General features: G+C 43.9%; 1 protein-coding gene across 3 annotated transcripts in view; it reads right to left on the reverse strand.

Moving 5' to 3' along the window:
- Positions 1 to 8588: 8588 nt before the first annotated feature.
- The window catches only part of LOC138497865 (zinc finger MYM-type protein 1-like), a 60531-nt gene continuing 53356 nt past the window's right edge, over positions 8589 to 15763 (reverse strand). For 2 of the 3 annotated variants that reach the window (XR_011278655.1, XR_011278656.1), the window contains exons 2-3: positions 9396 to 12765; positions 8589 to 8946 (exon numbers count right to left, since the gene is read on the reverse strand). Coding sequence is in view for 1 of the 3 variants with exons in the window: in XM_069621567.1 (XP_069477668.1) it covers positions 10061 to 11560 (1500 nt within the window). In the remaining 2 variants the exon portion in view is untranslated. Of the gene's footprint in view, positions 12766 to 15763 lie in introns of all 3 variants that reach the window. The other variant, XM_069621567.1, reaches the window with a different exon arrangement.

The following is a 15763-nucleotide window of genomic DNA, read 5'->3' on the forward strand; positions in this document are numbered from 1 at the left end:
GTCTCGTTTTCCCCCACTGGTTGTCTGAAGGGAGTTACTTGTCTGACGGGTGTTCTCTTTTGCGATTCTGATGATGTATTCATTCGACTCAGCTGAGTTAGATCACCAGTGTTGGAACATATGTACAATACATCAGCAGTGTCAACACAAGTATTATTGGATGTATTCATAAAGCTTATCATGTCTTCGTCAATCTCACCTGCAACTATCAGTGCCTCATGAGCTGCACGCAACTTCTGCTGTGCAAGAACTGTGCATGGTTCGATCGGCAAGTCAGGCAATCGAGTCTCTTGTAAGGGGTATCGAGAAGATGGAGTTATGATGGGCTGCGTATTCAATAACTCACCACTATTATTTGCAGTGAGCATTGTAATATCAGATATTTCTGGGCCTGCAGTGGGTTAAAATCATTCAGATCAATCATTTGAGTGCCAGTTTGTTCTATAGAATTTGCAGGTATGACATCAACCATGTTTGATGATGCCCTATCCACCATTTCTTGTATTTCTTGTACGATTTCTGGAGCGGAACTCAGCGTCTCCTCGGATGATTTTTCAAGTTCAGGTGTTAAATTACGTACTTGGTTCGGTTGATTTGCATTTATGTTTAAACTATCAGCTGTTACCGTTAAGCTAGATGCCTCTGCCGGCTTTTGCATGATAGGATTTTGTACCCGTATATCCAACATTTTTGGGTCAGTTGACTTTAGATCACTTGTACAGAATTGTCGAATGTCGGATGCCAATGATGCTGAACGCTGGGCTATTTTTTTTAGGTATCCTATTTTAGGTTTCATTGGGAGTTTGTTTTTTTCCTCCTGTCTACACTAGATGCTTGGTTACCACAAGCTATATCCCGTTCGTATGGCATGCTTGTTTTCAGAGTGTATACATATCAAGCCGTTTCGTATTTTTACAATAAGGTTCCACACTTAACAGGGTCACCCCAATATGATATTATATAATACCAATAGCTCATTATCGCAATTATTGTTACCTGCAGCCCAAGTATGTCACTTAATACATTAGCCGACCCACATCTGGGCACATGGATTCATAAAACATCAAGCTGAAAGCCTCCTCTATTGCACTCTCATCTTTTATCCACGTGCTAATCTAGATAGATCTTCGTGCAATTATAGTTCAATGATTCCCAGTGCAATTGGATTCAAGGGGCGGGGTCACCTTCCTGGAGGAAACAGTAAGCACAAAAGAGGGACTTGACTCTCAGCTCGTAAAAACACCAGACAATCTGTACAATCCGTATTATCCACGTACTCGTTTACTTCCTTAAGGGGCCAGCTGCACTCCGGTGTTGCTGCAAATGCAGTCCTCGTTGTATGGAACCGGCTGCCTGGCTGTATCAATGTCCAACAAAAGAGCGCAAGATGACGCTCACGAAGTACGTCCAAACAGTCAACAGTACTTCAATGTACTTCCACGGTATATCCCCTACAGAAAGATGTATTGGAGGCCAAGATTTCTTTGGGCGGGCATTAACACGAGACCATGTTCTTTTGAATAGCATCGAAAGACCCCACAAATATGTGTTTGCAGTAGCAAAATATGCACATGGATGTTGGCTAAAAATAACCGTTTTTTTTAAACTTCTAACCTGAGTCATATTATTTAGAAGAGAACATGTTAACATCATATGAAGCCCTTTGATGAGATATATGTTTTTTAGTGTTAATAGATAGCAAATTAAGCATAAAAAATGCTTACAATGCACATACACTGAATATGCTCGGATACTGGAGGTTTAGACATGTAGTTAGATGTAATCATTTAGTGATCTTGTGTGATTTTAAGGTGAATCATATTTTATTCTAATACCAATAAATGGTAAAGTATGTGTCAAAATTGGGAACCCAACCCCAGATTTTATAATGCATATGTGCCTTGTATGATCTACTTCCTAGAATGTTGGAATTTTAGCATACAGTCATATGTAATTAATTCATGAATGTGTTATTTAAGGGTGTCCCTTTACAAGGTCTAAGATGTTGGATTTTTAAGCATATGGTATCAAGTTATAATATATATTACTTCTTGATCCCTGTATAATGCTGATTTTATAATGCTGATATATTTTGATTGTTGCTTTTACGGAGCTCAGCCAGAATACATTATTTTGAATTACTGGAATCATTTACTAGTAACACAGGATAAATGAAACATGAAGTGTTAATATTGTGTCTATAGTAGCCTACAGTGGTGATGCCAGTCTGTATATACTTTGATTCTGTGGCATGGCATTTTTCACTACTGGGAATCAAAGGTAAAGCAAACATGATAAGAGTTATTACTTGGCTAGACTGGCCTATATTTGTGCAGCTAGTCTGGATAACTTTTTTTATGGCAGCATCACGTTTGTTTCTGGGCCAAGATAGGTGTTATTAGGTGGCCTAAAGTGGCATATATTGGCGAAGGCAGACGGGATATATTTGTTTAGTGTGTCATGACATGTCTTACTGGGTATTTAGGGTGAATCAAACTTGATGAGTGTTATTATGTGGCTAGACTTACTGCTAAAGTTATGTAATTGCATATTAGAGAGCATTCAATTTCAGACCCCACTACCAAAGTGTAGTCCTACTTTTGTATTGGCAGCCACTGTCCATTTGTAGTTCTTTTCTTAAGTTAGTGACCGTTCCCAGTTTTTAACGGAATGCCTTGTCACCCCACATATCCAGCTCCTTCTACTCCAAGCCACCCCTTCTTCCGAAATAAATTCCACTTTCCACACAACAGATGATTACTAAAACACTGCGAGACTTTCAGGCAGAGGCCTCCTGGGGGACGGGGGCAGGGTTAGGGGGTTATAGCCCCAGGTCTTTTGTGTGTAGCCCAGGATAGAAGCTCAGGGGCTACAACCAAAAGGCTAGCTAGGCCCGAGTCTCGACAATCCTGACATTATCTTAGTCCTGGATCTTTCCAGACCTAGCAACACCCCAGGACAGTTAGAGCCCTAGTCCCATGGTCAATCCTTCGTTCCTTCTCATTTCAGAATGCCGTTTTGTAGGGGGTGGGCTCAGAGCGCTAAAGCATAGACAGTGGGAGACGTACCAATAAGGCGAATGGCTGAGAGGGAGAGAGAGAGGGAAGGGGCGAGACAGAGCAAGGAGACTATATCACTGTATGATATGCCACTAACAGCTAGTTGCTTCCTATAATTCATAATAGTACTATAACTTGACTATATGCTATATACCTATCAAATAAGAATTCCTCTCTCTAGTTCCATTATATTTAAATGATTATATTCAAATTCCACACCAGGGCTGCTCTACCCCGCCCAATGGCCCCCAGTATCCGTCATGCAGCTTGGCTGCTTCAATAAACCTCGCCACCCCTGTGACCTTACCATTTTTAGTTTGGGCTATTAGGTTGCGCTCAAGCACCACCTATAAACCGACACTATTGCATTAGAGTGTGGCTAGGGAGAATGGCATTTGAGGAGGAACACCAAGCTTTTAGTTGTTTGGTTATTTGCCCACCCATTGAAAGACCATGACATTCTAAACCCTATGGCCATTGTCACCCAGTTCCTGCCCCTCCCCACCTAAAACACCTCCACATGGGAACTCTTTGAGCTTGCTTTAAGCAAGTCTTACCATAACACTTTGCACTCGAGGGCCTGTCAGTGTTTTTACAAAGCAGTCTTCTGAAGTTAATGACTTAATGGGAGTTGTAAACATGCTACTGGTGTAATACAAACGTCTTAATCATGTCTGCCTACAGCCACTCGATTTATAAGCACAACGCGTGTCTTTTACTGAAGTCTTGACAAAAAACAAACATTGGTAGAGTCAACTGTTTTTGCTTGTGTAGAAGCCTGTTCCATGCCTACACAAAAGCCCAAACTATTGGCATTGCCAATGCTTGTTGTCATGGTTTCCTCCATGGCAATACTTTTGCAGTCATTTCATGCAATGGATGGTCCCAGTGAACTTTGTGCCATACTGTTTGGCACTGCACATAAAAAGTGAGCATCCACCTCCCTATGGTTCTCCGTATTATGTGTATACGGCATTTCTTAAAGGCGATTGGAGAGTGCGTTTAAGTTGGGACCCAGCAGGTTTTTCTTGTCTGTAAACATGGCACTTGGGTGGTCAGGCTCACTGCTGATAGCTTGCAGATGTGGGCTTCATCAGCTGGTAAATGTGGTTACCCATCACTAGCAGCCATCAAACCTTTGGAACTGCAGCTGTGGGCTATGAGAGCTGCATTACTCACGGCATCGTTGTGCAGTACTGTAGAAGAAATGCTCTATCATCGTGCTATGCTTCGAATGTTTAACAATAATGGGACAACATTTTTCTTAGGGTGATGGGGTAACATTCATGTAATAATGATTCTAATATAAATAATATTAATTGTAATAATAATAATAATCATATAGCTTAAACCACACTAATAATTCTACTGAATTCACAATATGGGAAAGTTGAATACCTACCCCAGGCTTCTCTGCGTCCAGGAACATAAGCACATGAGCCTCCCCAGAATGCTTTACACTTCAGTGCGCTAACACATACCCGATCCATCCCACAGGGATGCCACAGGATCCATGTATGCCCACCACAAAGGCATGCACCACCCCCAACCTCCCCAAACACCCTATACAGTCCCACCACCATCGATTCCCAGCAACCAAATTACCTAACATTTGGGCTAATTGTAAAATGAAACATATACATGTATTACCAGGTTTGCTCTTTAGGTAATACGGATTGGAGCAACAGATTTTGCTCCACTCTGAAAGAAATAATGATTTTTCTCCGGGGAAAAAATATAAAAATATAGCAGTTTGATTTGTTTACTATGTTTGCTATGTACTATATATGTATATATATAAAAATATGTTAATAACAATTTTCGTATTGGAAAAGTCCCTTGTTCTATAAACAGTAAACCATGAGAAATCATTCTGTGGTTTATGGCAAAGCGGTGTGCAAAAGTAAAGAGTATACGCTTTGTAAAATATACTGCTGCCTGCAAAACATGCTTTACAGAAAGCGTTACAATGTTTTCCCATGGAATACCGCTGTTTAATTTAGTTAAAGCACAGGCAGATTTCAAAAGCATCCTTTCATGCAGGCATGAAATGACGACCAACTGCTGGTGGAGCAGGAAGGACGAGGAGTAAACAGATTTTTCCTCCCATCTGCCACCCCGCAGATGTCACGACAATAACCCTCCCAGGTATAACCCTCCCCAAACCCCCTCCCCAGTCTTTAATCTGAAATAGAATCTCTGGGGGGAGGAATACTTTCGCGCCCCATGCAAAATGAATTCTCCCCCTCTCTGCGTGCTGCAGGATCCCATTCAATCCCTTGTAACTTTTTTGCTACATGAAATATCAAAGACAAATGTGGCTCCTTTTCTTCCCACATGTAATCGGTCATAACGCCACCAAGGAATCCTAGTTTGCTGTATGGGGGTGAGAGAAAATAATAAAAAAGAGAGCACATTTTGTGTTTTTTCAGAAAATGACAAATAAAATGATGTACAAAGAACTTTTTACCTTTTAAGAGCTAGGAACAAATGGTTTGCTTTTCTGAAATCACAATTTTCCAGGCTTTCAAGAACAGGTTGAGTGGAAACAAAAAAAAAACATATTTGTATAAGGTTACCATCAGTTTTGTTAGAGGTAGGCAATTTTTCTCTTTTTTGACAATAGGAAATGTGTGGACGGAATGGAAGAGGAGTGTAGGAAAGCTGAATGGGAAAACAGAAAGGCATACATTTCTGAAAAGTAGACATTTCAAGTTTAGGAAGGGGTCATTTGTGCAGGTGAGGCGGCCCGATTCGTAAAATCGGGCATAGAAATGGCGCAAGGGATGCGCGCTGAGATGGAACCTGCGCGAGCCGTGGTGCAGAAAAAATATTCCACGCCCTGTGCACGTAAAAACAAGCTGGTGAGGAACACTCACAACACGGCCACTTGCACACCAAAAAGCTAGCTAAAAGCTAAACCAGGCACACGCATCTGCATCAACCCCTGACCCACATCCAGTACCCCTGAGAGAAGGCGCGCCCTCCACTGCCAGCCCAGGCTGCACCCCAGCTAAATCGTGCACCTCACCTCGCAAGCCCAGGCTCCACAACTGGGACAATGCATGCCCTCCCTTGCAAGACCAGGCTGCATCCCTGCGAAAACACGCACCTCACCTCGCAAGCCCCTGCTGCACCCCTGCAAAAATGTGTGCTCTCCCTCGTAAGGCCAGGCTGCACCCCTGCGAAAAGGTGTGCCTCACCTCGCAAGCCCAGTCTGCACCCCTGCAAAAATGTGGGCCATCCCTCACAAGGCCGGACTGCACCGCAGCAAAATCACATGCCTCAACTCACAAGCACAGGCTGCACCCCTACAAAAAGGCGTGGCCTCCCTCGCAAGGCCAAACTGCACCCCAGCGAAATCACGCGTCTCACCCTGCAAGCTCAGGCTCCACCCCTGCAGAACCGCGGGCCCTCCCTCGCAAGGCCAGACTGCACCCCAGCACAATCGCACGCCTCACCTTGCAAGCCCAGGCTGCACCCCTGCAAAAACGCAGGCCCTCCGTAGCAAGACCAGACTGCACCCCAGGGAAATCATGCACCTCACCTCGCAAACCCGGGCTGCACCCCTGCAAAACCATGGGCCCTCCCTCGTAAGGCCACACTGCACCCCATCGAAAGCGTGTGCCTCACCTCACAAGAACCGGCTGCACCCCAGAAAAAAAGGGGCCCTCCTTCCCAAGGCCAGAATGCATCCCAGTGAAATCGCACGCCTCACCTCGCAAGGCCAGACTGCACCCCAGCACAATCGCACATCTCTTCTCGCAAGCCCAGGCTGCACTCCTGCAAAACCAATGTGCCTCTCTCGCAAGGCCAGACTGCAACCCTGCAAAAATGTTAGCCATCCCTAGCAAGACCAGACTGCACCACAGCAAAATCATGTGCCTCACCTCGCAAACCCAGGCTGCAGCCCTGCGAAAACACAGGCCCTCGTTAACAAGGCCAGACTGCACTCCAGCAAAGTCGCATGCCTCATCTCACAAGCCCAGTTTGCACCCCTGCGAAAATGTGGGCCCTCCCTCACAAGGCAAGAATGCACCCCAGCAAACTCGCGCAGCTTACCTCGCAAGCCCAGGCTGCATGCCTGCAAAAAAAAACAGCCTCTCCCTCACATGGCCAGACTGCACCCCAGCAAAATCGCCTCACCTTGCAAGCCCTGGCTGCACCCCTAGGAAAAAACAGGCTCTCCCACACAAGGCCAGACTACACACCAGCGCAATCGTGCGCCCTCCCTTGCATGGCCAGACCAAACCCCCCTATACCCTTGCCACCCATTCTGGCTGCATACCCTCGTACTGCACATCAACCACTCTAGCCCAGACACCACACACCAGGCCCCTCCAGACCGGACCCCACTCACCACCACTTCACTTGTGACACCGCCCAGGCATCCCCCTCCAGTCTGGACACCAATCACCAGCCCCCCTCACCTATGATACACCCCTCACCAGCCCCCTCAAGTCTTGACACCACCCAACAGCCCCCACCAGTCTGAACACCACCCACCAACCCCCCTCACCTGTGATACTCCCCCAGTCAGCCCCCTCCAGTCTGGATAACCCCCAGCAGCCCCCCTCACCTGTGATACCCCCCCAGTCTGCCCCCTCCAGTCTGGACACCACCCACCAGCCCCCCCTGACCTGTGATACCCCCCAGACAGCCCCCTCTAGTCTGGCCACCAGCCACCAGAGCACCTCACATGTGAACCCCCCAGACAGCCCACTCTAGTGTGGAGGCCCCCTCACCTGTGATACCCCCCCAGGCAGCCCCCTCCAGTATTGACACCACCCACCAGCCCCCTCCAGTCTGGGCACCACCCACCAACCCCTCTCACCTGTCACACCATCATATGCAAGGCAGGTGGGTACCGTGTGCAGGTAAGTGAAGGGCATTTTCAGATACTTGTGCAGTGTTTGGCTGGGAGTCTTGCACTGTGTGTGATCACTTTGGATTGACTGGTCTTGTGGACCACCGGTACTACTTCATGGGTGAATGTGTCACATGGTGTGGTTCTGGTCATAGGTCTGGGCATGGTGTGGTTTCTATGGGTTAATGGGGCCATGTGTTGCAGATTCCAAATTGTGGGCGTTCCAGCTGTGTGGGTCTTCCTTGGGTGGTGGGGAGTGGGTAGCAGTGCCAGATGTTTGTTGCCTGTTGCAGGTGTTGATGGTTGTGCTGGTGTGTGTTTCATTGCACTTTGCACATGTGTATTAAGTGGCACTTCTCATTCCATGCAATGTTTGCGGGGTGATGGTTCTATGGCACATTTGGCCTCTCTTGCTCAGGGTTCCACATATATGGTGTTCAGCCCCAGTTACGATTCACAAACATGTAATCATTGATGCACATTTTTGGGATGCTATGTTTGTGGCTTCCTCCCTTTAAGCTATAAGTCTGTCTATGGCAATTGCCTGACACATACACAAACTACCCTTTCAAAATGTTGGTAGGCACACAAGATTCTTCAAAAAATATACATATTTTAATGTCTATCAATTCATAAAACACAATCATAAAAAAGATCAAATACATTTTTTTATATAAAAAACCCTAATGGTTCACAAAAATTGCATCATTCCACTATGAACACCATTTCATTACAGTGAGTATGCATCAAAACACATTTTCGCCATGTTTGTAAATCAAAACATAACATGTACCCACAATCAATTATGTGTTTTCAGTGAAACGTTCCCTTTTCAAGGGGGACATAAGTGTGTCGACACTAGACATGTGTTTCTGGAACGGTATGTCATTTTGTAATACAATCAAATTCATTTTTCTTTGTATTTTCCATAGATTCTGTCTTCAGGACACTTTCTCTTTTCATCACGCAGTCCTATTACACGTGTTGCATACTAGGAAAAAAATGTGCTCCCAAACAGATCTAAAAAGTTAAAACAAACAGACATTCATATACATATCATGTGTGACTTTGTGTATTATGTCAACAAAGCAGAAATACCAAATACATATTCTACAATTTCTTTTAAGCCTAAGGGATATCTTTAAGTAATACTCTAGTCACAACTGAATCAGAGCAACTTAACCACCAAAACAACATGTATTCGGTGTCCATTATCACTATTTCTGTGCTAATTCAGAAATTTGCTTTTGACTTGCACACTGCACTTTATGCCAACATTTCTACGCATATTATTGGTGTATAAAGCAATTTTATATGATAATACAGTCATAGTTTATATGATTGCAGAAGACAACATTTGCTAATCTTTGGCTCCTGGATTATATTCATTATTCACTTTGGCAGCCGTGGTTGTCTCACCAATCGCAATTTCACTCACTAGCAAGCAACAAAAAGTCCTATCTAGGTACCTCTTATTTTCGTTTTTGGTGCACCCATCTGGATCATATAGAAAGGTCGAATCAGCACTGTGTTCAAAAGCCGCTATACCTCAAAGTTATGCGAGCGGCAACATGTCTAAAGTGAAACAACAGAGAAAAAACGCAGAGTTACCGACCAATAGTTCTCAACCAGGCCCGTCTCTCCTATCCCTTGTTTGATTGATTTTACCAAGAGGTGGGAAAACAAACATCCGCATCCTCTTCTAGTGGTGTTAAATACGCTGTGCTATTTCCTGCTGTTCAATTTTCACGGCAGAGTTATGTACGTTCTAGAACCTGCGGAAGCAACGTACCTCGGGTCAGTGACACTATCTGTGTTTAAAGCCAGCCCCTCCCCTCTTTCCTACAGGGCTGGCACATGGTTAGGTGAGGCCCGAGGCAAATAATTTGGTGAGGCCCCTTCCATTTTTGCACTTGGCCAGTGGAAATCTCTATTTGAGTTTATATATGGAAGAACTTGAATATGGTTTATTTTTAAGACTGCAAATCAACTAAAGCAAAGCCATGTTTCTAAGCGGAAGAATGGTTTATTCCAGACTATGTATTGTAGCATATGCATTAAATATAGATTTGCATGCATTTTATTTTTAAAAGAGACTTTCTGAAATAACTTGAATTACAATTCAATATATCTGTCAAAACTTGAATATATGAACACATGCCACCCAGCTTTCACCGCAACTTCCACTTTCGAACTTTCTTCTCTGCAAATGAAGAAATAATTCTTTTGTAGTCAATTTTGGAAGCCAGTGCATTTTCAAATGACAAAATAGATAGCTATTTAATCTCTCCTGGCCCATTGGCGACCGTAGGTAGATTTTGATTAATGACAGTTTGCTAAAGGAACGTTCCCCTGTAGCAACACTAACTGGGATTGTTAGAAAAATCCGAAGTCCTATACACAGCTGTGGAAATACATTTTCCACATTTTCCTTGTACATTGTGTTCAATACATTTAGAGGATCAGGTTCTGTACAATCTTTGAGGTTGAGAAGTGTTTTCCCCACACTGCACAGATGGTCACGTTGATCTAAGAGCTTTCCAGAAAAATCCTCCTTATAAAATTCTAGCAAATTGGTGGCTTTGCTGTGAATAGATTCTGGATCCATTTGGTCAAAGTTCCACAATACACAAAATTTGTTATCAATCTGTTCTGCTGACTTTGAGCGCTTGCTCATTTCTTCAACCAAATTATCAACCACTCTGTAGAACACATTTCTGCGGAAAGTGGTTTCTTCAAGTGTTTCAAGTCTGTCTCCAGGCGGTAATGGCTCTTCTGGTGTTTCATCAAACATTGTTTTCCGTTTCTTTATCCGTTGAGCTGGAAATTCTGGTGGGATGGTTAGATTTATTGCAATTAATGTTGCTTCATGCAGTATTTTTGGCCATGAATCATGAAGATTTCTAAGATCAGACACAAGTTGCTTACCTAGCTGCACTGACTTGGAAAGGGAGAGCTGCTTTTGCTGTAACACTCTGTTCACATGATCTATAGACAGAAGAATTTTAAACCATATGCAAGACATCAAGATTGAAGGAAATGAAGAAAAGTAAAGCTGCAGCGATTTTGCTTCAGCCTTCGCATCTTGTGTTAAATTGATTTCTGCCTGAACTCTCTCAAGTGCTTTAATAACAGATGGCAAGTGTTTGGCGACTGGTTTTACAGCATCAAGTCTTTCACTCCACCTAGTTTGAGACTGTGACTTGAAGGTAATCTTCATTTCTTCATTAACAATTTTCCATCTTGCTGGACTACAGCTGAAAAGTGTATATAACTTTTGGATGCTTCCAAAATATGTCCCACATTCAGAACATATTTCGGCAGCATGGACTCCACAGAGGTTGAGACAATGTGCTGCACAAGGAGAGAAAAGTGCACATGTGTTTTTACAAAGAATTTCAGCCTGAACGTCTTTGTAAATTCCAGCCATGTTTGACCCATTGTCATACCCCTGTGCTCTACAGTCTGCAAGACTAACTTTGTGTTTCTCTAAAACGGAGCACAAGAATGAGGCAATCTCAACACCAGTTTTCTTTTCATTCTCCAGAAACTCAATGAATCTTTCTTCAATTGTCCAACTTTTTGAGGGCATGTCAAATTCTGTGTATCTCAAAATTATGGTTGTTTGCTCCATATGGCTTATGTCTGGAGTAGCATCACAGATCAATGCATACTACTTTGCTTTTGTTACTCTTTTCATAATTTCTCTGCTGACTTGTTCACTGCACAGTGATAACAATTCATTTTGAGAAGTCCCTGAAGGATAATGTACTGTCTTTTCTCCAGCTTCCTGAGACTGCTGAATGTTTTTTAGATGGTCTCCTAATAAGTTGTCATACTTGCCTAAAAGTTCCAGAAGACCAAGAAAGTTTCCGTTTTCTGAACTACCAATTAAAGAACTACTGCCTCTAAATGACAGGTTCTTGCGTGCCAAAAACAGAGTCACATCAAGGTAACGTTCCAGCAATCCTTTCCATTTCTGGACCTCATCAACCACTGCTGTTTGCATAGCAGCATCGATGCCTTTTCCCTTTAAACTGCTCCGTCTATTTTGCCACTGTAGAAATGAAAACAAATGAGGTTTGCTTTGCTCATGTAGTTCTATTTTTTCACATTTTTTTATAAGCACCAAATCTGCGAACCATGTATCCATCTGGAAGACACAAGCTTGATCTTTGTGACGGATGTTCGTTAGAAAACAAGTGACATGGAAAAAAAATAAAGCTTGTTTCTTCTCACTCCAGCAGAGATAGTTTCTAAAACATTGTTCGCCATTGGGGAGAACACTGAAGAGTACAGGTTTAGGAAACTTTCTATTATCACCATCTCTTGGGAGACCACTAGCCTTAATCACTGGTGGTCCTTCTTTAATGAGAAAGTCAATTTCACCTTGTGTAAGAATCTCTCCCCATGTTCCTGGATCAGAAGAAATGTTTGTGGCTGTTTGTCTTACATATACAGCAGCAACAGCTATGTTAAGACATTCTTCTGTATCACTGTCAGGTTGTAATTGAGGATGAGGTTGCAATTCTGATAATTGGGCCAATGGAAGGTGATTAGTTGAACATGTAGGTTCCTGATCTTCAGCTGCAGGTTCTTTTACGCTGTCCTGGTGGATACGCTCTTCCTCATGTGATTGATCAGCTTCTGGTATCTGCTCCTCTGCTTGGGAGATGGGTGCCTTCTTTGCAGTCTTTGTGATACCAAATTCAAGTAGAGTCCTTCTTCCTTCTGTCAGGGCCTTTTCACGTTGCAATTTTCTTTGTCTTTTCACAGACCCACTTTCATGCTTTCTTCCGATATCACGTGTACGGCCCATGTCCTCCCAGGCAAATAATTCTATATAAAAGGCAAATGGAAATAGATCTTTAAAAGTAAAATATTCATCCATCCTTAGAGAAAGTACATCTTTGGTCATAGGGAAGTTGAGGTATTGGGTATTGGCTAAGCAACATTTCTGAAACAATTTCTAAGCACTGAAAGAGTAAAACTAGATATTATTGAATGGTACTTCATTTATCAACCTCAGAAAGATGAAAGGCTAATTAGCCCCGCCGACACTTGAAAAGTACAGGTATGCCATAAAATGATTAGCATTACTTTTAGTTATTGAGTAGTAATAAAAACTCAGTGCGAAGAGACAGAACTGCACTGCACCTTTCTGGGCTGGGCCAGTTTGATGAGTTACTTTACTATGCGGCTAGTAGTTTTGACCATTGTGGCTGGATAAATATTGTTTATATTGCACAATTTGCATCATATTTCATCAGAAAACTCCCTCTTGGGTTCTATTCAAACAATCTGTCACAAAATGAATGAACTGCAGTTTGCTACTATGGCCACTTTTCCATTGGTGCCCAAGACAATTACTTGCCCCAGTCCTACCCTCATGACAGCCCTGCCTGGGAGACAGGTGTACCATGTTCCCCTCCTTAAATGTTCCTCCTCCAATCGTCTAATGTTGCACAATGCTTTTTAAAATCCTACAGAGGCAGCCACTGCACAGTCTCCATGTTTGCCCTAGTGATGCGTATGGCAGGGCACCCAATCCCTATCCTTTCCCCAAGTGCCTCACTGCCTCCATTACAAACATTGCTCCAAAAGACAGAGAAAACCTCTTCAAGCCAATGTAATTTAGAATGAATTTGGTTAATGCAGCCATGATTATTCAGGCCTGCAATAAGTCCAGCAGGTGAATTGTAAAAAGATTGCATTTAAGAGAGACTTGAAAGGGGGAGCCCCAAATACAGAGCATTGTCATAGTCAAGACGCACGTGTCACAGCCAAGCATTTGCACTGTTGAAAGTAGTGAATGCATTATCTTCAAGCGCTTATTAGAAATAAATATGTATATCAACTAAACCTGTGAAGATGTGCTCAGTTGCTTAAATTGTCCACATCTCGGTTTCACCATTTAACCAAAGTGTGTGATCCTGGGCAGATCATTTAATGACACTGTGGGCCTCATTACACGGACGGCGGTAAGGGTTAACGGTCACCGTTAATGGCAACGGTGACCGTTAACCCTTACCGCCGTACTACGAGGTCCCTTTGCGGGTTGGAGGATTTAACGCCTGCTTCTTGCAGGCGTTAAAATCCAACCCGCTAAGGGACCTCGGAGCTAATTACGGCACCGCAAAATTGCGGTGCCGTAATTAGCGCCTTCCCCATTTCCATAGAGCCCTATGGGGCAGAAATGGGAATGGGGAAGGGCAATGGCGGAAAGGGGATTTACCGCCCCTCCAACCTTGGAATGGGGCAGTAAATCCCCTTTCCGCCAAGGCGGTGCCGGTATTTTACCGGCATGAGCCATGGCGCTAACAGCGCCATGCCTCACCGCCTACCGTGTAATGAGGGCCTGTGTCTTATCTGCAGCTCTCTGCTTCACTTCAGAGCTAGTTTAATGGTTTACAGCACGTGGCAGGCACCAAAGTGTGCAGGCTAGCGTTCTCACGTTTTGTTAAAGCAAATAAAAAATGTATACTGCTCCTAATATGGTGACTGGAAGCACAATGAAGTCTTATTTTATTATCTATAAACATGCATCAGGCATTAAAGCAAGTACTATGGCGTGTGTGCGTCTCACAAAACCAAAAGAAATGCCAACGCTACCAGATATTTGAACAAATTAAAAATATTTAATAGTACCTTAATAATTGCCAAACATAAGGATGTTTTTTAAAAACTTACTTCAAGATAACAAAAAGGTATATGAAGTATCTACTGCTCCTCTCCTGTTGTCCCTCTCATTTCCACTTCCTCCACTCCCGTCTTCTGCTTTCCACCCCTTTGCTCTTTCACTTTCCCACCTCCACCATTCTGGCTTTCACTTCCTTCACTCCTCACCACACCAACTTAGCCCTCTATCTATGCTGCTCGGCATTCAGTTTCCTTGCATCCACACACACCCTATCCTGCTTGCATCTTCCATGGGCCTCCCTGCACAGGTCTGCAGTGTGCCACTGTTTTGATGGGCTTCAGCTACCGGTGCAGTAGCTTGTTTAATTTCAGCACAGGGAATAAAAGCTAGAATGGGGAGTGCTAATTGGCCCACTGAGATAATGTGCAAGCTTTAACAGTGGGTATTGATTTATCAAATTCAGCAGTGGGAGGGGGACGTGTGGCCTAAAGGTTCATACATTTGCTTTGGAACCTGCTGGATTCAAAAGCAGATTTTCCAAACGTGCTGGGTCAATGGCTGTCTTAATGAGTCAAACTGGCTATTTGGTTCATAAATGAGCCAAAGGCTGCCGGGAAGAGGGAGGGATAGATCATAGATGAGACACAGGTGACTGGGGCTGTATAGCGCACAGATGCCCCCCAGCCCCTCGTGACAGCCCTGAGAAGAGAAGGAAAAAGGGATTTTGAATAAGGCAAAGGAGTGTCCCCTGTTGCAGTACACACTTGACCTCTTGGCTCCGGTGACACTGATCTAGTTACTCATCTCGTTCTGTGCTGAAACCAGGACTGCATTGTGAGAGCGGATTTGAACTGCCTTGCCAGCACCCTGGGACCATCCAAAGTCACTCACTGCACACTGGTGTGACGTCCAATCAGCACTGAGTCTGGACATGCACCCACTGGGCCCCGCCGCTTCTTGCAGGACTCAGTCCCTTCACATCAAATTGGACACTGACACCCCTCAATGACTTCTGGGCCACTGTAACAGCAGCCACCCTCGTTAAAATGGGCAGCCGTCACTGTTTTAGGGAAACAGGCGCTTCAAGTGACAGCAGACAGCAGGTCCACCCTTGATGTCTGTGTTGTCACTTGACATAGCTGTCAGAAAACGTCTGCCTAGCTGATCGCTGCCCATCTACATGCATGTCAACATGAC

Source organism: Ambystoma mexicanum, chromosome 5q (genome assembly GCF_040938575.1).
Source record: "Ambystoma mexicanum isolate Mex_15411 chromosome 5q, UKY_AmexF1_1, whole genome shotgun sequence".
Classification (NCBI taxonomy): Eukaryota; Metazoa; Chordata; class Amphibia; order Caudata; family Ambystomatidae; genus Ambystoma; species Ambystoma mexicanum.